Source organism: Vombatus ursinus, unplaced genomic scaffold (assembly GCF_900497805.2).
Source record: "Vombatus ursinus unplaced genomic scaffold, bare-nosed wombat genome assembly UNPS02014794.1, whole genome shotgun sequence".
Taxonomy (NCBI): domain Eukaryota; kingdom Metazoa; phylum Chordata; class Mammalia; order Diprotodontia; family Vombatidae; genus Vombatus; species Vombatus ursinus.
In genome coordinates this window covers 12383569-12405321 of record NW_020954572.1, presented here as the reverse complement: position 1 = coordinate 12405321, position 21753 = coordinate 12383569, and the positions used below count along the sequence as shown (strand labels likewise).

Below are 21753 nucleotides of genomic sequence, written 5' to 3'. Positions count from 1 at the left end.
TTAAGGAAGCTATGTTATATAAAAGTATATAACTTGTGTAGTCTGATTACAGTTTCTTGACATCTTCCTCAAACCATAAATTTGTTATTTAATTTAATTTTTGTTACATTTTAAGTGCTAAGCTGTCTCCCCTCCCTTTTTTCCCCTTCTTACACTAAAGAGGGTCACCATTTCACATAATGTGTCTATGTATCTATATAAAACCATATTGAAACCATATTATGCATACTTCTTATTAGTTCTTTCTATAGAGGTAGATAGCATTTTCTTTCCTAGGTCCCTTGTAACTGATTTTAATATTTATAATAGTCAGAATAGCTTAGTCATTCACATTTACTCTTCAAACGATATTGCTGTTACTGTATACAACATTCTCTTGGTTCTGCTCATTTCATTCTTTATTATTGCATGCAAGTCTTTACATGTTTTTCTAAAATAAACTTGCTCATCATTTCTTACAGCACAGTAGTTTTCTGTAACAATCATATACCACAACTTGCATTCCCTAATCAATGGACATCCCTTCAATTTCCAGTTCTTTGCCACCACAAAGAGAGCTGCTATAAGTATTTTAGAACATATCAGTTCTTTTCCTTTTTCCCTGATGACCTTGGGAAACAGACCTAATAGTGGTATTGCTAGGTCAATATACACAGTTTTATAACTCTTTGGGCATAATTTCAGATTGTTCTCCAAAATGGATGGATCTCAAACCATAACTTCAAGACTGAAGTATTACATGTATAAACTTGCCCTTAAATACTTACCCTGTATCTCCCAAATATTTCTAGAATCATCTTAATTGAGAAAGCAAAAATTTATATTTCACCTTATATAAAGTTCCAATATGTTCTAGAGCTTGGACTTTGACTACTATAAATAAATTGAGAAAAGTTTTCAAGGTCAATAACACTGATTTTCTAGGTTCGTGCACATCATATTTTCGTGGTGACTTTGTTTTAACTACTAAAGTTTTCAGAGTTCTCTTCTGTTGTTTGTCATTCCTTTTTTTCTTTCATACTGTAATTGTCAATATGTTTTGGCCTTTTAGGTTCAAATCAAGTGCTATCAGCTGCTACTTTCCATTTTTCAGTATCCCAACCCAACAGTATCCTACCCTTACATTCATTCGTTAGCATCACCCATTGTGAGAAAACTTGAGGAGACGGATAAAATAAAACCTGAAGGTGCTGCTGAGCTTCAGGCAATTCACGAAGGCGTCAAGGTCTTGGAAGCCCTGGTGGCCGTTGCTGAAGAACAGCACCGTAAGTACCCCCGCCACCCCACCTCTGTGCTTTGTCACTCAGCTGTTGTGAATAAGCAATCACAGATTTTCATATTGACATACTTTGAAACAGAACAGAAATCAGAAAGTCATTTGTGTTATGTTGTGCCACATCCTTGTAAGGTCATACTCAGTTTAGAAAACACTGTGTATCTGTTCTGTTCAAGGCCATATATGTGCTGGGGGCTGAAGGGAACACCAAGAAAGCAGCCCCCTGGAGCTCATAGGAAAGACTGGAGAATCGGTGACATACGAAAAGCTATTTGGAGGTGTGAAAGTAAATGTGATATCCATGAGGGAAGTGTAGGAAAAGAAAAGAACAGAACAGAACAAAGGGCAGAACCTTTAGAGAAACCAGCATTTTAGAGGTCAGGAGGATGAAAGGAAGAGCCAGAAGTTACGTTTATGAAGCAAGGAAGAAAACCAGCATGGCACGGTGGGGAAAATCCTGGATTTTAATAGTAACTGTAGTAATAACAATAACAGCTAACATATAGAACCTTGAAGATTGCAAAGCATTTTATGTAAATTCTACCCAGACCATGGGTGCCAGCTCAACTTCAGTGACTTAGTCTCTGGACCTCAGTTTCCTCATCTATAAAATGATGATGGTGGGGTTAGATATTAGATGGCATCTTCCAGACCTATTTCTATGATTCTGTGAACCGTAAAAAGCCAGGACAGTCAAGGAAGAAAAAAGGATCAAGAAAATAAGAGTTAGATTTTGCAGAGGTCAAAGAAAATAAGGAATAAGAAAAAAGGCATTAGTTTTTATATTTAGGAAATTACTGGTAACCTTTGAGAGACCCTTCTAAGGAGAGTGTGGATAGAGAAGCTACATTCATAGGGGTGATGGAGTGAGCAGGTGGTGAGAAATTAGAAGCACTAATGATAGATAGCTCTTTTTGGATATTTGGCAGTGAATGGGAAAAGAGGAGTGGGTAGCTGGAGGCTAGTAGTTGAAGTTGAGTAATTGTGAAGTCAAATGTTAGGAAGGTCATCCTGGCATCTATTGAAGTTGCAGAGATTAGTGGAGGACAAAGAAAGGAGAACTGTGAACTTGGTACAAAAAAATCGTTAAGGAAAGTGAAAGAATGCTCTTGGAATTTAGAAAGATAGTAGTATCATCAGACTTGTGGGCTTCCAAAGAGGGAAGTGACAGTGATAGTAACAAGTGATAGTGAGTCATAGTGACAGAGAAACAGGTGTAGTCTAGAATTGGCCATGGGCAGGAAATACGATGCCAAACTTAGCCTCCTCCTCTCTTAGTAGGAGGGATGAGAGAAGGAACAACCATTCTTGGAGAGGTTTGCAAGGGAAGAGATGAGATTAGGAAAACTGAACAGTTGTAGAAAAGGACAGGGACTTAGAGAGGTTTGCTTACCATAGAAATAATTGTGTCTTGGGAACAGAAGTTAGAGGGATTTTGTTTTTCTCCCTTTAGGAATGAAAATTTATCTCCAAAGAAAATTAATTTTATATAATATCATGTCATTATTAGCATATGTACTGTCCACTGAACATAGGGTTCATGTTGTGTGTTCAAATTTTACAGGAGCTCAACTGGTAGCTGGCATTCTCCCCATTCTTATTTCCTTTCTTCTGGATGAAAACACTCTGGGCTCAGCAACCACCACAATGAGAAACTTACATGACTTTGCTTTGCAGAATCTGATGCAGATTGGTCCCCAGTATTCATCAGTTTTTAAAAATATTATGGCTTCTTCTCCCACAATGAAAGCCCGTCTTGAGGCAGCTATAAAAGGCAATCAAGAAAGTGTCAAAATCAAGACGACCCCTAAACATATCAAGAACCCTGGAAAAAATTCAAGTATTCAGTTGAAGACCAATTTTCTTTGATGTTATCTTACTTGAATTGCAAGCATCAAATACTTTGGATGGAGAGTTGGTGCCTTTTCATTTCCTTTCAAGGACTAGAGTAAAGTTTTAGGCACAAATACATTTGGAAGTCTGATTTATTCTTAAAGAAAATTGATGAAGGACTTTTTTGTCTTATATGACGTTGACCTTTTAACTCAAGGTAAACTCTTAAAAATGAAAGATGGGTCATGAATGTTCATTGATAAGATTGCCAAGAGCTCTGTCAAAATCATTACCAAGAATTTCAGGAAGATAGCATGAATTTAAATATATTTAGAATCTATGACTTTTTTTTTTTAAGAAAATGAAATGGATTTCTTCTGATGGTCCAAGCACATGCAATATATTTAATATCGTGATAGATATAGATTTAACTGTACTGCAGATAGCTACAGTTTACAGTCTATCACAAATGCTAATTTTAAATCCTGCCCCATTAAGTAAATATATTAAATGTTACTGGATTCCTCAAACAAGATAAATTATTGTAAAGCTAATTAAACCAGATGATTAAGGTAATATTGATAGTTTTAATTAAATTCTAATAAGGTCTAAAATTATCCAATATTTTTTAGTACACAAGTTCATTATGGCTCTATAGCAGTGTGACTTAAAGCTTGGTGTCTAAAAAACTGACATGTTTTTCAGAATGTTTTTGGTTTAGTTTTGTATTAATCAGTTCAGATGATGGAAATTTGCTAATCCTATATGGAGTTAGTAGTTCTCCAATTCAAATATTATCTTCTTAAATGAGTTTGTTTACTCTAATCCTAATTATTTGGTTCATTTTAATATGTTGCATATATTCATATTAATACATTTAATATACATGTAAATTCATATCCATCTATTGGGATCGGCAGTGGATTTACAAAATTGTCAGATTTAGTAATGACTTTCACGTCATAAAAGGAGTATAAATAAATTTTTAACAAGGAATGTATTTTATTATAGAAAGACATATAATAACATTAAGAGCATATTGGCTACTCTTAAGTATTTTCTAACTGTTGGTGGTCCTTGCCTTTCCCCTTCTATGCCAGTATTATTCTGCATAAACCAAGCACTGTGTCAAAATAAGCACAGCACTTCCTTGCTCATAACTAAAAACTGAAGTGATAGAGGTACCTTCAGAATTGGGAAAACACACTGGGGCTCAGAATATGTGATGTACTGTATTTTTATTATTATAAGTTTTGTATATATTTACTATTGTAAATTGTACAGAATTAAGCATTTGATCAAAATTCTAACCTGAAACCAATTTTTCTAATTTACATAAATAAAGCTAATTTTCTTCATCATAGTTGTATTTTAAGTTATTTTACCCACAGGAGAAAACGGTCAGTGACTCATTTGCTTCAAGAATTAAAGTTGTTTGGAGCAAATAACTTCGATATTTTGTGTTCTGATTTAGATGAATTCAGAGTGGCAGCTGGGTGGCACAGTGGATAGAGCACTGGCCCTGAAGTCAGGAGGACCTGAGTTTAAATCCTGCTTCAGACCAAACACTTGACACTTACTAGCTGTGTGACCCTGGACAAGTCACTTAACCCCAAATTGCCAAAAAAAAAAAAAAAACAACAAATAGACGAATTCAGAGTGAGAATTCAGAACTACATAGTTAACTTCAGAGACACCTTTTCTTTTTTAGTACTCCTTATGAGGGTTAAGTAAGATATGCTTGTCCTCTAAAAGTTCCCAGGTTCATTCCTTCTAATAAATAGATAAATCCCAAGTTGGGTTGTTTGGAAGTAAACAATTCCATACATTATCTTTTACTTCGTGGTCTTGCATCTTTAGATTGTAAAACAATTATTTGAGGGCAACATTTAATAGCTTTAGATAGAAGGAGTCATGCTTATCAGGACTGATAAGGGATCACTTACGAAGTGTAAAGACTTTAATCTTGGAAAACTTGTCTTGGACATCTTTTCTAGAAATTACTTGCGTAAAAATTTCAGTGAACTAGATTAGCATTAACTCATCTATTGATTTTATTCTTTGGTATAACTTTGAATACACTTGGCCCTAAAAATGAACTTTGAACTTTGCGTAACACAAAAAAAAAGTTAGAGCTATACTTAAATAATCTTTTAAGAGAGGATGCTAGCTAAAAACTGGTGGAAGTTCAGACTACAAATATTGGTACAAACAGTGTTGGTGATGACAATCTCTACATGCAGTTATATATTATTGATAGATGAAGAGTAACTAATTTAGTAGCTACCTTTAAAGATTTGAGATGTATTTATAAGATGGACTTGGTCTCTAAGCTTTACAAAAAAGTATTTGTAAAAATAGCTACAGATACATTTTTTTCTGATAAAATAGTTGATGTTTACAACTTAAAATGCTTTAGGTATTCTTTATATCTTCTAATAAATTTGGTGTTACTTTAATTAGCTTACTAATATTTTCCAAATTAAATATGCTAGTTAGCAACTTGGGAAAATTTTGTTTTACATAAATCTCCAAATGGTGTTATGGAAACATTTGTTTCCAGTACTCATGTTCACAATTCATATAAGTGACAGAAAATGTGATGAACTATTTTTGTTTTTTTGTATTGTCCCTAAAAAGAAAGAAATGGCAGTTAAACTAACTCAACTCTTTGCTTTAGCTTCAGGGTGCTATCATTTTAATCTTTTTCCTTCACCATGGGAAAAAAAAAAAACATGCTCTTTTAGTGTTCTCCATGATCAAACTTGTAGTAATATCTTTGACAGACCTGGATTCTATTGAAAGAACATTATTGCATATAAAAATATACTTTACTAAGCAGATTCAAATGTAAGATTAATTTTGGTTAGGTGATGTCTTTGCCTTGATTTCTCTTGTACAAATAATAATTTAATAAAATTATAACTGATAAAATATTACCAATAAAATCAAAATATTGATGCCCCTCAAAGTAACAAAACTTTATCGTAATCAAGAAGTTACACACACGCGACAAAAATGAAGATAAAAGGACAATACAAAATTAAGAACCCTAATATATTGTTTGCTTCCCTTGCTGGTTCTTTAAAACAGAGTTTTAAAATTCAGTAGTTTGTCCAAGTTTTTCATCACCCTCAAAAGCAAACAATAGATTAATTCTTTTACATTTTGTGTACTTTTTCTATATAAAACTTAACCTCTGAAAAAAAGAGCATGGTATACGTTGTTATAGAAATTCATCTCAGTGTTTTGCTAGTATCCTATAACAGTCTCATGTATTACTGTGTTATGCCTTTTTAGTTTCATGATTGAACTCGAATGGCAGGGCTCGTTGAGAGCCTGGAAAAAGACTATGTTCTCAAAAAATCGTGTGCTAGGCATTCCAAGACCAACATAATGGCAGAACATCCTCAAGATGGTGGTTATCACAAGAAGAATGCTTTAAGAATCCATTTCCTTCTTATCTCCACCTCCCAGAATCATAGGACATGGAACTGGAAGGGACCTCAAAAACCACCTTGTCCAATCCCTTCATTTTAAAGATAAGTCAGTCAAGGCTCATGGCCTTACCTTCCTGTAGAGATTAGCTTATATGCTACCTCCTCCATGAAGCCTTCTCTGATCCCCTATATAAAATCATTTAATGAATATTTGTTGAAATTCTGTAAGTTCCTTAAAGTGAATGAGTACCTGATGTATCAATTCCTGAAGTTTCTCTAATTCAGCTAAGTGATTTTTGGTTAAGGCAAAAATTCAAAAAATATTTATTGAGTGCTTTTGTCCAAGGCACTGTATAAAATACAGTACTTAACTTTTCCTCATCTGTAAAATGAGGTTGTTAGACTATATCTTATATTCTTTTCCATCTCTTGCTCCTGTGATCTGTGGTTCCTGCTTGCAGGAAGCTTACCATCTAACAAAAGACCAAGAAGGACATGTACACAACATTAATTGGGTGTCTTGTACTGCTCATTTGAATATAAGAATCAAGTGACCCTTCATATGTGTACATTCCAAGAAGAGTAATGACACTGAATGGATGTGAAAATCATTTCTTTGTAGTCACATCTTGTATGTCGTATGAGACTATAAAGATCACCTAGCTATTGAATATATTTCAGAAGAATATTCTGTATTGGAAATATATTTTTAATTGTGTTTATGTATACAAGGGGACCCATGAGAACCTGGGACCAGTCGCCTTCACTAGTCACCAAGCCACAGTTAGAACCCAGGAACTTTCACATACTCTGCACCAGCCTACCAATGTAAGAAAGACCAGCAATAGCTGCTGTCACTGAATGGAGAAGCAATTTTCCCTTCTCCAGCCACCCTCATTGCCCTACTGCCAGGCAGGCAAAGGATACTGACTGACAACTATATGCTGACCTCTTATCTTTACCTCTGCTGGAGATTTCCCAGAGCCTCTTCTCTCTAGTTCTTAATCCCAGTCTCTTTTGATAGAGGACCAACCATTATTCCCCAAGATCTTTTGGGCCTTGTTATCTACCTTGCTGGTCTAAGTAACATCTGCCCTTTCCATCTACCATGAACTAAATATAAACAGGAGCTCTCCTTTATATGTTACCTCCCCAATTACTTCCAGTTCCCAGAGAACTTGGGAACAGGGACTGTCTTAGTTTTCCCTTTGAATAGTGACAGCGCTTGACATGTAGTAAGAGGACTGGAAAGGTAGGAAGGGGATAGGTTATAAAGGGCTTTGAAAGACAAACAGTATTTTGTGATTGACCTTGGAGGTAATAAGGAACTGCTGGAGTTTATTGACGGAGGGGGCAGGAGGAGGTGACATGTTCAGACCTGTAGTTTAAAATGATGACTTTGACAGCTGAGTGGAGGATGGACAGGGAGACCATCCAGCAGGCTGTTACAATAGTCCAGGCTTGAGGTGATAAGGGCTTGTACCAGGGTGGAGGGAGAAAAGGGGGCAACATACTGATGTTTTAAAACATGGAAGTAGAAATGACAAGGGCTGGCAATTAATTAGATATGGGGAAGGGAATGAAGAGTTGAGGATGACATCTAGTTTGTGAGCCTGGGGGAATGGGAGGATGGTGTGGTACCTTTGACAATAATTGGGAAGTTTGGAAGAGGGAATGGTCCAGGTAGAGGCCAGGGGTGTGTGTGTGTGTGGCTGGGAGCGGGGTGGGACATAATGAGTTCAGTTTCAACATGTTGAGTTTGAGATGTCAACAGGACATCCATTTCAAGATGTCCAGTGGGCAGTTGGAGATGTGAGACTGGAAGTCAGCAGAAAGACAGGGCTGGACCAATAGATATGAGAATCATATGCATAGAGATGATAGTTGAATCCAGGGGAGCTAATGAGATTGCCAAGTGAAGTATAGTAGAAGAAGAAGAAGAAAGGGCTAAGGACAGAACCTTGGATTGGGAGAGACCCACCATTATTGGGCATGACCTGCATGAAGATCCAGCAAAGGAAACTGGGGAGTGTTAACACAGGTAGGAGGAAAACCAAGAAAAACAGTATCAAGAAGTCCTACAGAGAAGAGAGTATCAAGGAGAAGAGGGTGATAGACAGTGGTCCACCATTCTACAGTGTACTGTAAAGGTTACAGAGAGGTCAAGAAGGAAGAAGATTAAGAGATCACTGGTAACTGGAGAGGGAGGTTTTCAGTAGAATCACTGAGCTGTGATTATGCTGGGATTGTCTTGTAAATCTTTTCCTCCACACAGTGTTATAGCTCTTGGAAATTAAGAATTAGAACCCATATTTACCAAAATTGAAAATTATTTTTAAATAGATAGATGCTCTTTACTGTTGAAATGCTTTTAAGTCTGGGTTAAAATGTCTTATTGCATCAATATGAAAATGAGAAGTGGTCAGAGTTACTTCCTTTTCATTTGGTCAGCAGACCCTTAGTGAGCTTTTTACTATTCCTGTTCTCCTCTTCTGTCTTCTTACTATTATCTCATTTAATGTTGCTATATAAAAAAATTGTACTTGATTTTCCTGACTTGACATATTATTCACCTCCAAACATAGTACCTTTTTGTACTGGCCTTTTTGTTGTTTCTCATACACAGATTTTCATCGTCCTGTGAGATTGGAATGCACTCCCTCCCTCACCTCTGAGGCTTCTTAGAATCCTTTTTTTTTTTCCAGATTCTGATCAAGAGCCACCTTCTTTGTGAATTTTTTCCTGTCCCCAAATGCTGTCTTCCTCCCAAAATTTGCACGTATCCATGTTGTACCCATCCTTGTTCTCTTCCCCAGGTAGCCTCTAAACTTCTCAAGGACAGGGACTGTTTCTTGTGTTTTGTTTTGTTTTGTTTTGTTTTTATCCCCAGCACTTAGTACAGTGCCTGACATGTACTCTCAGTGGTATGCTGGTAAATGTTTAACAATCATATCTGAGGGAAATAATTTTGCAGGTTATACTTTTAAGGGCAGCTAGGTAACACAGTGGATGGAGTGCTGGCCTGGAGTCAGGAAGACTCATCTTCCTTCTTAAGCTTAAATGTAGCCTTAGAAGCTTACTAGTTGTGTGACCCTGGGCAAGTCACCTAATTCTGTTTGCCCATTTCCTCATCTATAAAATGAGCTGCAGAAGGAATGGCAAACCACTCCAGTAACTTTGCCAAGAAAAAGCCAAATGGGGTCACAAAGAGTCAGACATGACCCAACAACAACAACAACATACTGTTAAGTTTCATTTGCATTATTAACATTTTCTTAAGTCTAGGTAATCAACAAAACAGTAAATCAAGCCCTGATTTGTAGCATTTGCAAATGCATGAGCCCAGGACAAGTTGGTTCTAGCACCCCCCACCCCCAACCCCACCCTTAATAAATGCTTGCTGGTTGATTACATAGAGAGAAGGGTACATTTAGGTTACATTATTTCATTGAGAATCTTTTTCTATCATATATCACCTGGAAGGAATTTAAAGAAGTCATCTATACTATCGCTCTCTGGACAACACCACTTATATTATCCTGTATAGTTTTAGTATCTTATCAAAATCATAAATTTAGAGCTGGAAGACTCCTTGTTGTTTTAGTCTTGTCCAACTCGTCATGACCTCATGTAGGGTTTTCTTGGCAAAAATTCTGGAGTGGTTTGCCATTTCCTTCTCCGGCTCTTTTGATAGATGAGGAAACTGGGGCAAATATGGTTAAGTGGCTTGCTCAGTATCACCCAGCTAGTAAGTGTCTGAGGCTGGATTTGAACTTATGAAGACGAGTCTTCCTGATTCCAGACCGGGTACTCTATTCACTGTGCCACCTAGCTGCCTTGAAATGCCCTTTAGAATTCATCAAATCAAACCCCTTCATTTTACAGTTGAGGAGACTGGGTGTCAGAGAAGTTACATGACTTTCTATGAATCACACAGCTGATAAGTGTCTCAGGCAGGCAGATTTGGAACCCAGTAAGGTAGTTCAGTGAATAGAGCACTGGGCCTGGAGTTAGAAAAACCTGAGTTCAAATGCAGCCTCAGATTTTTATTAGCTGTGTGACCCTGGGCAAGTAACTTCACTTTTCACCCTCAGTTTCCTCATCTCTAAAATGAGGGTTATAATAGCACTTACCTCACCGGGTCATGAAGAAGTGAGGTGGCACTGTGGATAGAGCACTGGACCTGGAGTCAGGAAGGGAAGACCCAAGTTCAAATTTGGCCTCACACGCTTACTAGTTGTGTGACCCTGGGCAAGTCATTTAACCTCTGGCTCAATTTCCTTAAAATGAGACCCATAAGAGCACCTACCTCACAGTGTGATGAGAATTAAATGAGATAATATCTGTAATACACTTAGCACAATGCCTGAAACATAGTAGGGCCTTAAAAAATTCTTGTTCCCCCCGTTACTTTCCAACATGCTATTCACACTTACAATTTTTTTAAAATCTTCAAGATAGAAAATTCAACATTCCATATCCTTACGTTTCTCTTTCATCAAAGAAATGGCTTGTCTTTGCCATAATCCTAAATTTTCTATGATATTTTAGATTGTAATTAGTTCAGTTTGAGATGAGGCTCTTAGGAAAGTGCCACATCTCCTAAATTCAAAGGATTAACACCACAGTCTTTCTCCCCTGCTTGTCATCTGTGTCTGCCCACTTGCAATGGGATATGCCTACCTAAATGCAAGCAGAGCAGCAAGTTACAAAGTAATTAAGAGGTCTGCCCAAGGAATGAAACTTGTACTGAATCCAACTAGAGGGAACAGTAACTTGATACTAGGGTGAAAACCATGGTATACAGTATAATATTACATTAATAATACTTCAATGATTGATGATTTCATCAGTATGTTTATTCCCCCTGCTTGATGTGAATTGCAGTGTCTTGTAGACCATTTCTGTAATTTCACTTTGGATGGCCAAAAATTGTTATCACATGAGTCACTGAGCCTCTCCAAACTTAACTGATTATCCTCAGAAAATAATCATACATACAGTCCATGTCATTAAGCCCAATCAGAGGTTTCATCTTATAAATCTGCTACTTTTTACTTTTAAACTTTCCTTATCTTTCCTTGATAAGAGTAGGGGTTTTAACAGGGTTCTGGAACCTCAAGTGCATATTAAAGATCACCTTCCCCTACCCCTCTGCCTTTTCCCATCTCCTCCAGAAAGCAGAGAGGAAAAAAGGGAGAGAGGGACAAAACTTATCTGTCTTACTAATCACTCTTAGCTCTGGTAAATAGTTTGGCACTGGAGGTGGTAAAAGAAATTGGTTACAATGACCCTTGGGGATTCCCTCACTTCCTTCCCACTTCTTAGCTACAAGTAATAATAATTGCTGACCAAAGGGTGTCACAGAATAACCCTTCTGGAATGAGGTGTCTCAGAAGAAAAGACTTCCTTAAGGTCATCTCCAAGTCCGAGATTCCACAGGGCAGCAAAGAGCGAGACAGCAGTGGGAATCACATGACTGCTGCTTCTCATAGTTTGCTAATTAATACTATAAAAAGCTTTTCTAAAATAGTTTGACCCATCCCTTAGTCACATGCCTTCTTCCTAGTTAGGTGAGATTAAAAGAAAAACATCCCTTGGGTCAAGCCTTTGCAGGTGGAAGAGGTGTGGTAGGAGAGGGAAGCAGGTATTTTGCTTGCACCTTAAGGAGTAACACCTACCATAATGAGTGTCAAAACACTTGAGTCACCTCCATTTTATCTGCACTACTATCCCAGTGAATTAATTAAGTCACTACCTCCTTGGACTCCATTATAGGTGGAAGGGGATAAGATGAAGTATTGCTTCTATAATTATTCTAGCCCTGGTGAGCTCCAATAGCCTTGATCCTCAATGTGTTTCCCCTTGCTTCTCCTGAGTGATTTTCCACTGTCTCATTCTTGTTGCCATCCTCTTATTTCATTAACCCAGAGTACATATCTCCTTCAAAAAGAAAAGAAAAGAAAAAACAGTTGTATTGAATTGGAACCACTCTGGTAATCATGTGGGAGAAATCGCCTGTGTAATTAAGACCCCATCTGTAGAATGCTAGTGGTACTGGTGATGTATGCAACTTTGTGAAATTAACATCCAGGCAGAACAGGACATAGACTGAAAAAACAGAGGTCTTCAGGGTGTCCTGTTAGAAGCCTTTTGAAAATCCTGGAAAACATTAATAGTCATTTTTCAGCACTTAGTCTGTTGATGGCTAGATTTTAAATTACAAGTGACCATCACATCAGCCTTAACCACATAGTTATTATTGACCACATATGTACATATGGGGTATTTTTCCTGCATAATTACAACTATGAACCAGGCAAATAGATCAATGTTGTTTTCCTCTCTACCACTAGTTCTTCTCTCTCTGTTCCAAGGAAAAGGCCCTTCTTTATTGCTTACATTCTGCATCTTTTTCTTTGGGCCCAATGCTGTTTAGCCAACCTGTACACACATTGGACTTCATCAATCTTTACACAGTCTCTCTGTTTGCTTCCTTTGTGGCTCCCTGAACTACCCACCTATTTGTTTATACAGTTTTGACCAGGAAATAGAAAAAGAGACCTTGTTTCACCATTAATTTACAAGGTGATCTTAAACAAATCACTTGGTACCTTTGGGCCTCAGATTCTTCCCATATAAAATAAGAATGATCAGTTTCCCCACCTGTGAAATAAAGGAATTGAAATAAATTAGTTCTAAGTTCACTTCTGAGTCTATGATTCTATGATAAATATGTATTGTTACTGAAAGAAATTAATTAGAGAAAATTGAAGAAGCATATTTGTTTTTATTCTCAATTATTCTCATATTTTCCCAAAGTATTTTTGTGTGTGGATGTAGAGTTTCCTCCTACTGTTGTACCTTGTAGCTCCTAAGCCCACACTATTGGGCATCCCAATTAACCAGTCATTCGAGATGAACATCAACTCAGAAATCAGAAATACTCCACTCACAAAGCTGAGACCCACTATCTCACAAAAGCACACAGTATCCACAGAAAACAGTGGAAACAGACTTGCAAAACCAAAGCAGGTACATGAGTATGGAATACATGTACCTAGGACCACTCACAACTTGTTATTGATGCCCTTTGGTTTCCTCAGCTGCACCATAATTCTTTAATGGGAACAGTCACTCTGATACTCCACTTAGGTTTTCCCATTCCTGGGCTGCTGAAGTAGCATCATGCACTTTCAGCAAAAGTGGAAACTGTAAGCCTGGGTCCTTCAGAGCTTTATCAGGTCTATTCTCTTGGCTGGGCTGTCGAGGATTTCCACCTCTCGGGAAAACAAATAGTGATAAGGGTAAAACTTTACCATTTCTAGTCATGTCTTCCAAAGAGCAAAGTCAAAGCCCGTTTTCCTCTCCAGTCAGCATTTCTAGACAGCAGGTGGCAGTATATGCTCTGAGACTTCTTCCCACTCATGATCCAAACAACTCAATTTCATGACATTGAACCAAAATCTACATTTCTGCCATTGACACCATAACTAGGCAATATACATTTTTCCCATAGTCACCAAACACTTTTAGAAACTAGTATTTCCCAATTATTACTTTCAAAGTCTACATGACAGTCACATGTAAAGTATATGATGGTAAATAGGGCACTCTGTCCATCTTTTTTTTTTTTTTTTGATTTTTAGGCAATTGGGGTTAAGTGGCTTGCCCAGGGTCACACAGCTAGTACATTTCAAGTGTTTGGTCTGAGGTCAGACTTGAACTCAGGTACTCCTGACTTCAGGGCCGGTGCTCTATCCACTGTGCCACCTAACTGCCCCACACTCTGTCCATCTTTACTCTGAATAACTACCTTCCCTCTGTGGGGCTACATTTTTGGTTTCTCTCTCATAACTATCTCTATTCTACCCCTGTATACTTATGTATACATTCATTTCATCTTTGTACCACCATTGCCTTACATATAATAGGTGTTTAACAAATATTTGTTGAATTGAGTATCTTCCCTGAGCATTATGGGGAATACAGAGAAGTCTCATAAAAAATGTGTCTGCTATGTTCAAGACACTTACAATCTAGTTAGGTAGTGTAGATTAGGTTAGTTCTGTAATACCTGTCAAGATCCCTGCCACATAGACCAGGGCTAATTTTTCTCTAAAAAGGCAATGAAACTACCCTCAAGACCTACTTGAGCCAGTAAACTAAGATCCAAAAGTTTGACCTAACCTCCCCATAAAATATCCACATAGCTATCCAGAATTAGCTAGTTGTTCAATGGATAGAGTATTGGGCCTAAAGTCATAAGACCTCAATTCAAATCTTACCTCAGACACTTTCTAGTTGTGTGACTTCTCTCTGTTTGCCTCAGTTTCCTAAACTATAAAATGGGGGGGCATAAGAACAACCTACCTCCCAGGGTTATTGTAAGGATAAAATGAGATAATACTTGTAAAGCACTTAGCACAGTGCCTGGCACATAGTAGGTGCTTAACAAATGTTTGTTCCTTTGGCCCTTATCCTAGAGGCAATAGAAAACCACTGCAGTTGACTGAGTAGGGGTCAGATATGTCCTTAAGGAAAATCATTTTGGCAACAATGTGTAGGATGGACTGGAATGGTGAGAGACTTAATTCAGGGAGACCAATTAAAAGGTTGTTGCAGTAATCTAATTGAAAGATGGTGAGGGCCTAAACACAGGTGGTAGCTATGTAACTGGAAAGGAGTCAATATATGAGAGATATTATGAAGGCAGAAATGGCGATATTTGTCAACTGACTGGATATGTAGGGTAAAGGAGGGTGGAGAATCAAGGATAATGCCAAGGTTACGAACCTGGGAGACTGAAAGGAAATAGAGAGATTGGAAGATGAGTGGGTAATGGGGAAAAGATAATGAATTCAGTTTTGGACATGAGTTTGAGATGTCTCTGGGTCATTCATTTTGAAATATCCAATAGGCAACTAGTGATGTAGGATTGACAATCAGAGGAAAGCCTGGGGCTGAACGTATATATACATATATGAAGGTCAGAACCTTGAGAAACACCCACAGATAAGGAGTATGAGATAAATCAGCAAGGGTCAAAGAGAAGGAACAGTCAGGCAAGGAGGTGGAGAATGAGGAGAGAGTAATAGAAGGTTATCATGAAAATCCAGAGAGAAACCATGTCAAATGCAACAGATACTTCAAGAAGCATGAGCACAGAGAAAAGATCATCCAACTTCACAATTATAATAATAGATCATTGGTAACTTTGAAGAGAGGAGTTTCTGTCCAGTGATAAAGAAGCCAGGTTGCATAGGGTGAAAGAGCAAATGAGAGATAAGGAAGCAGAAGAAAAAAAAAAGAGCTTTCCTTACTCCTCCATTTAAAAATATTTTTATTGATTTTTTTTTTGTTTTTACATCATCATAATTTTTCCTAGTATCACTTTCCTAGTATCCCCCTCCCAGAGAGAGATTCCATATAACAAATACTATTTTTTAAAGACAGGAAAAAAAGAGAAAAGAGGAAAAAATGAGTACAACCAAACAACATGTTGAAAACATCTAAAAGCTAATAAATGTAAAGATTTAAGCTTTTGGGATAAGAATACACTATTTGGTAAAAATTGCTGAGAAAACTGGAAAGTAATTTGGCAAAAATTGGGTTGAGACCAATATCTTACACCATTTGCCAAGATAAGGCCAAAATGGATACATGATCTGGACATAAAAGGAAATAAAAAAAAAATTAGAAGAACATGGAACACAATAACTATCAGATTTATGGATAGGAGGATAATTTATAAATAATCAAGAGATAGAGAGTAGTGTGAAATATAAAATGGATAATTTTGGTTATATTAAGAGGTTTTATACAAATAAAACCAATGTAGCCAAGATTAGAAGGAAAGCAGAAAATTGGGAAACAATTTTTTGTAGCCAGTTTGTCAGATAGAGGTTTCATATCTCAAATATACAGAGAACTTTGTCAAATTTATAAGATGAATCATTCCCTAATTAGTAAATGATCAAAGGCAGTTTTTTTGATAAAGAAATCAAAACTATCTATATATATGTATATATATATGAAAAAATGCTCTAAATCATTGTTGATTAGAGAAATGCAAATTAAAACAGCTTTAAGATACCATCTCATACCTATCAGATTGGCTAAAATGTTAGAAGGGGAAATGAAATGACAAACGTTGGAGGGGATGTGGAAGAATTGGGACACTAATACACTGCTGGTGGAACTGTGAACTGATCCAGCCATTTTGGAGAGTCTTCAGGAATTATGCACAAAGAGTTATAAAACTGTGTATGTTCTTTGACCAAGCAAGACCATTCTTAGGTCTGTTTCTCAAGGAGATCAGGGAAAATGGAAAAGAGCTTATATGTTCTAAAATATTTATAGCAACTCTCTTTGTGGTGGCTAAGAATTGGAAAGTGAGGGGATGCCCAGCAATTGGGGAATGGCTGAACAAGTTGTGTGACGTCTGATTGCGATGGAATACTACTGTGCTGTAAGCAATGATGATCTGGCTGATTTTAGAAAAACATGGAAAGACTTGCACACAATAATAAAAAATGAAATGGGCAGAACCAAGAGAACATTGAATACAGTAATAGCAATATTGTTTGAAGAATAACTGTGAATGACTAAGTTATTTTGAATATTATAAATACTCAAATCATCTACAAAGGACCTATGAAGGAAGACACTAGCCACCTCCGGAGAAAGAACTGATAAATAGAAGTATGCATAGCATTATTTTACATATATTTACAACTCTGTGTCAAATGGTGGTCTTCTCTAGTGTGGGGTAGGGAAGGAGGGAGGGAGACAGTTTGGAACTTAAAATGTAACAAAAAATAAATTAAATTAAAAAAAAAGAAAATGTTCAAAATCATGTGTAACAAGCAACACCTATGGACCTCCCACCTCCATGAGGGGGTGGGTTGGAGGTGCCATCTTATTTCTCTTCTTTCAAGTCATGCTTGATGTTTAAAATTTTGCTTTATTCCCTTTTGATTTGTTCATGTGTGGTTGTTCTTTCCATTTACATTACTGTAGTCATTGTGTATACTGTTTTCTTGGCTCTGGTTACTTTATTCTACATTAATTGCTCCTGTTGGCTGCAATTTTCCACAGTACCATGCAAATCTCTAAAAATTCCCATTTAATTATCAATGGCCAACCCAGAAATAACCAAAACTGAGAATTTGAAACCTATGAATGTCAAGGGATAACTGTAGAAAGTGTTGGTGTAAGTCTAATTTCTCTTGGACTTCCCAGTTTTCCAAGCAGTTTTTATCAAATAGTGAATTCTTTCCTAGGTAATTTATGTTTTCCACTTTATCAAACACTAGGATACTGAGTTCCACTGTTTCTGATTCCCTGTTTTCTTATCTATTTCATTGATCTACTTCTCTATTTTTTAACCAATGCCAGATGATTTTGATGATGGCTGCTTTATAATATAGTCTGAGGACTGAAATCGCTATTCCCCTTTCATCCATTGGAGCGGCTAGGTGGCCCCAGACATTTACTAGCTGTGTGACCCTGGACAAGTCACTTAACCCTGTTTCCCTCAGTTTCCTTATCTGTAAAATGAGCTGGAGAGGGAAATGGCAAAGCACTGCAGTATCTTTGCCAAGAAAACCCCAGCTGGCATCATGAAGAGTCATTCACGACTGAACAACAACAAGTTTCATCCATAACTCTTTTCATCATTTCCCTTGATAGTCTAGATCTGGGTTTGTTTTTGTTTTTAAATGAATTTTGTTATTAATTTTGTTATTAAGTATCCCCTTGGTAAATAATCCCATTTCCTTTTGCTTCTTCTAGGACTTTGTGCCATCAGTTATCTGGTGTGTCAAATAGCTCCTCTCTCTCCTGTCATTGGCTTTTTCCCCTCTGCCTTACAAACATGATCCTTATCCATAGATCTAATGATGACACTCTTCTGCCCCTTTTTGCCTTCTGAGTCACGTTCAAACTCTTTTGTCTGGCATTTAAAGCCCTCTACAATGTTTCACTGTGCTTTTGCTTTAACTCACTTTCATGTAGTCTGTGCTCTAGCCAAACTGGATTATGCTGTCACTCAAGAACAAGAGATATCTTGAACTTTCCTATCACTGTATCTTTGATCATGCAGTTCCTTATGCCAGAAATCTTTGTGCTCTGGCCCTCTTCCAGTTGAATTATTATACACTTCAAAGTCTAACTTAAAGGTTATTTCCTCCATGAAACCTTCCTTGACCCTCCCAGTTAGTAACTGACCTCCACTCAAACTTCACGTAACAATTCATTCTATAACTCTCTAATGTATTTGAGAAATCATGGTGGAGTGGCTAGAAGGCCAGCCTTAGAGTCAAGGTTCACGTTCTGCCTTGGAAACAGGTTATTGGGCAGAGGAGAGTGGGAGCTGGAGGCAGCTAGGTGGCACAGTGGATAGAGCACCAGCCTGGAATTCAAATTCAGCTTCAGACACTTACTCGTTCTGTGACCCTGAGCAAGTCACTTAACTGCCATTGAAAAAGAAAGAAAAGAAAGAAAGAAAGAAAGGAAGGAAGGAAGGAGAGACAGAGAAAGAAACACGTTATCTGAGTGCTCCTGGACAAGTCACTCAACAGTTATCTGTGGCTCTAGACAACTATAAATTACATCAAGTGAAAAGAGTTTGATGGAAGTAATTTCCCTACTGGGAGCCCACCGTACTAATAAAATCACAAGTCAGGACCCTCTCACCCACCCCCCACCTCCTTCAAAAAATGTATTTAAGGTTGTAAGTGTCAGCCCGTATAAATCTCAACTAAGATTGTAGGGTCTAATGCATTATAATGTACATGGAAGGCCTTCCGGATGCAAAAAAAAATGTTCCAGGTTTTAGAGTGAGGTCAGAGGCTTGAAGAGCTCAATTGCCTAAGAAGTTCTGGTGATAGTGAACTTGCATCTGGGCACAGAGACCTTTAATACTTTTGTACAATACCAAGTATCCCCCACCTTTTCCCCTACCCAGCCTGAGTTTGGAATGTGTAACTGGGCAGAATATCATAAGTAAAGAGAAATATTTACTGTGAGAAACCACCTCTGAACCAAGAGGGATTATAAAACAGGAGAGATTAAATCTATCTCAAAGCTGAGACTCCAAGGGAGTCAAAGAGAAGCTTCTTCAGATCCAAGGCAGAAAAAAGGACCATAATGCCCAGCTGAGCCAGAGGCCATATTGTAGGTGGTGAGCACTGCAGTTGCCCATCAAAGAGTAAGCAGATCTACCTGTTCAGCAGGGATACTGTGCCCTGTGAAGAACCCAACTGCCCAGTGACTTCCCAGGCTTAGTCTGAGAGCAGCTGTCCAGAGTCAGAGAAGCCTGCCCAGGCCAGCAGCAGCCAAACCTGAGGAGCTCCATCAGCAGCTAAGGAACCTGCCCTGACTTGACCCATCAAAGGCAAGACTCCATATTCCATGAGTTTCTAGCCCATCAGAACGGGTGAGGGATTCATCTGTCATCCACACCACATTCCAAAGCCAACTTCATGAGGACCCCTACAAGGGAGTGGTGGGGAAAGGACAATAAACCCTGCAGTTCCCAGAGTTGTGAATTGCCTTAGTTAGGAGTGTCTCATAAGTGTATAGCTTTCTCCTATTAAAGTGTAAGCTCCTTGAGAGCAAAGACTGTCTTTGCTTCTATATTTGTGTTCCCAGGGCCTAGCACTGTACCTGGCACAAAGTAAGTACTTAATAAATGCTTTTTCATTTATTTATTCATTCATGCCACTTAAGTAAATGTTTTTGCTCTGACCCGAATCTACTAGCTGGTTTTCTTAACAATCACACTAGTGGGGGTCTCATGAGCTATTTAAATTAAGCACACAACCTGTTATCCCCCAATAGACTGTGTGCTCCTGGAGAGCAGGGATTGTCTTTTGCCTTTCTTTGTATTCCCAGAGCTTACCTTGTTGCCTGCTATGTAGTAGGTGTTTAATATGTGCTTATTGACCAACTGACCCCCTAAAACCCAGAGCATAGTAGTAGTTGCCCCTCTAGGCACCCAGCCTGTCTATACCATTTCAACTTGGAAAATGAATCCAGAAGGACTGCTACATAATATTGTGTATTATGTTTATCTATATCTCTATCTATCTATCTATCTATCTATCTATCTATCTAACTGTATCTTTGTATATCTGCTAGGCTGTAAGATCCATGAGGTGCACGACTGATTTATCTAAACTCTATGTCGTAGGCAGTACTGTGCACTGTATAGGCACTTAATAAATATTAGTTGAATGTTAAATAAAATCTCAAATTGAAAACCAACTTAGGAATCCCAATTAATTTTGATTGTTCAGGACCTTTTAAGTTCTACATGTCTCTTTGACAAATACTTCTTTAGTCATGCTTTGCATGTAGTGAAACAGAGAGGGTTGAGTCATAGGGGATGGGTCATGGTTGAACATAAAGAGTGTCCTGAGAGCATTCAGTATCCTCTTCCCTTTGTGACTCACTTGAGGATGAAACTAGACATCTCAATGTGTAGGTGCAAAAGAAATCAACTGAGACTGGCATTCTCAGGCAGGTAACACCCAAATATCCTTGACTTTACCACCAAGGGAACAGAAAATGGAAAACAAAACAAAAGTCAACAAGTGACAAGTAAGTGGAATTTGGAGCCCACGGAAGAGATGCACGACATTCTTGTGAATGATCCAGTGACCCTTGAATCTACATCAAGAAACTGACTTGCCTCTTGGCCACCATCCCAACAAGAACTCCTTTCTCAATTTAGATCACAGGGTAAAAATCCACTTGGTAGAAATGCTTTCAGTGCCCTCAGATGTAGTTTTTATTCCAGGATGAGATCACAAGACCAGCTTTCTAATAAAAGCCTTTTTAAGACACAAGTATACAACATGAGCTGCTGGGTGAACTGCCTTATTCTTGTAATTTAAGGAGAAAATTTTTAAAAGACCCTTAGATGGCCTGAACCAAGGAGGAAAAACAAGATCTTAGGTGGATTCCCTGTTCCTCCAGCCAGTCTCAGAAGCCAGTGAGAAGAACCTGACCCTGCTTTATATTTGACATATCATTTAGACCTAAACTGCTTGATCATTGTGTACCTTCTCTTGCAAATGTTTTAGTCTGAAGACATTATACTAGGAATCTGAGCCTACAATGTCCTCACCTCTTTCAGAATGAAGTTGGAACAGTTTTTGAGGCTATGGGCCAAAGCTTGTTGGATCCAGATCACAG

The 21753-nt window shown here is 37.8% G+C and overlaps 1 protein-coding gene across 2 annotated transcripts in view; it reads left to right on the top strand.

Annotated features, from left to right (window-relative positions):
• HEATR5A (HEAT repeat containing 5A) overlaps nucleotides 1-4470 on the top strand; it is a 159325-nt gene extending 154855 nt beyond the window's left edge. For both annotated transcript variants that reach the window (XM_027870004.1, XM_027870003.1), the window contains exons 35-36: nucleotides 1052-1265; nucleotides 2841-4470. In XM_027870004.1, coding sequence (XP_027725805.1) covers nucleotides 1052-1265; nucleotides 2841-3145 — 519 coding nt within the window. In that variant the 3' untranslated portion in view covers nucleotides 3146-4470. The remainder of the gene's footprint in view (nucleotides 1-1051; nucleotides 1266-2840) is intronic.
• The last annotated feature ends 17283 nt before the right edge of the window (nucleotides 4471-21753 follow it).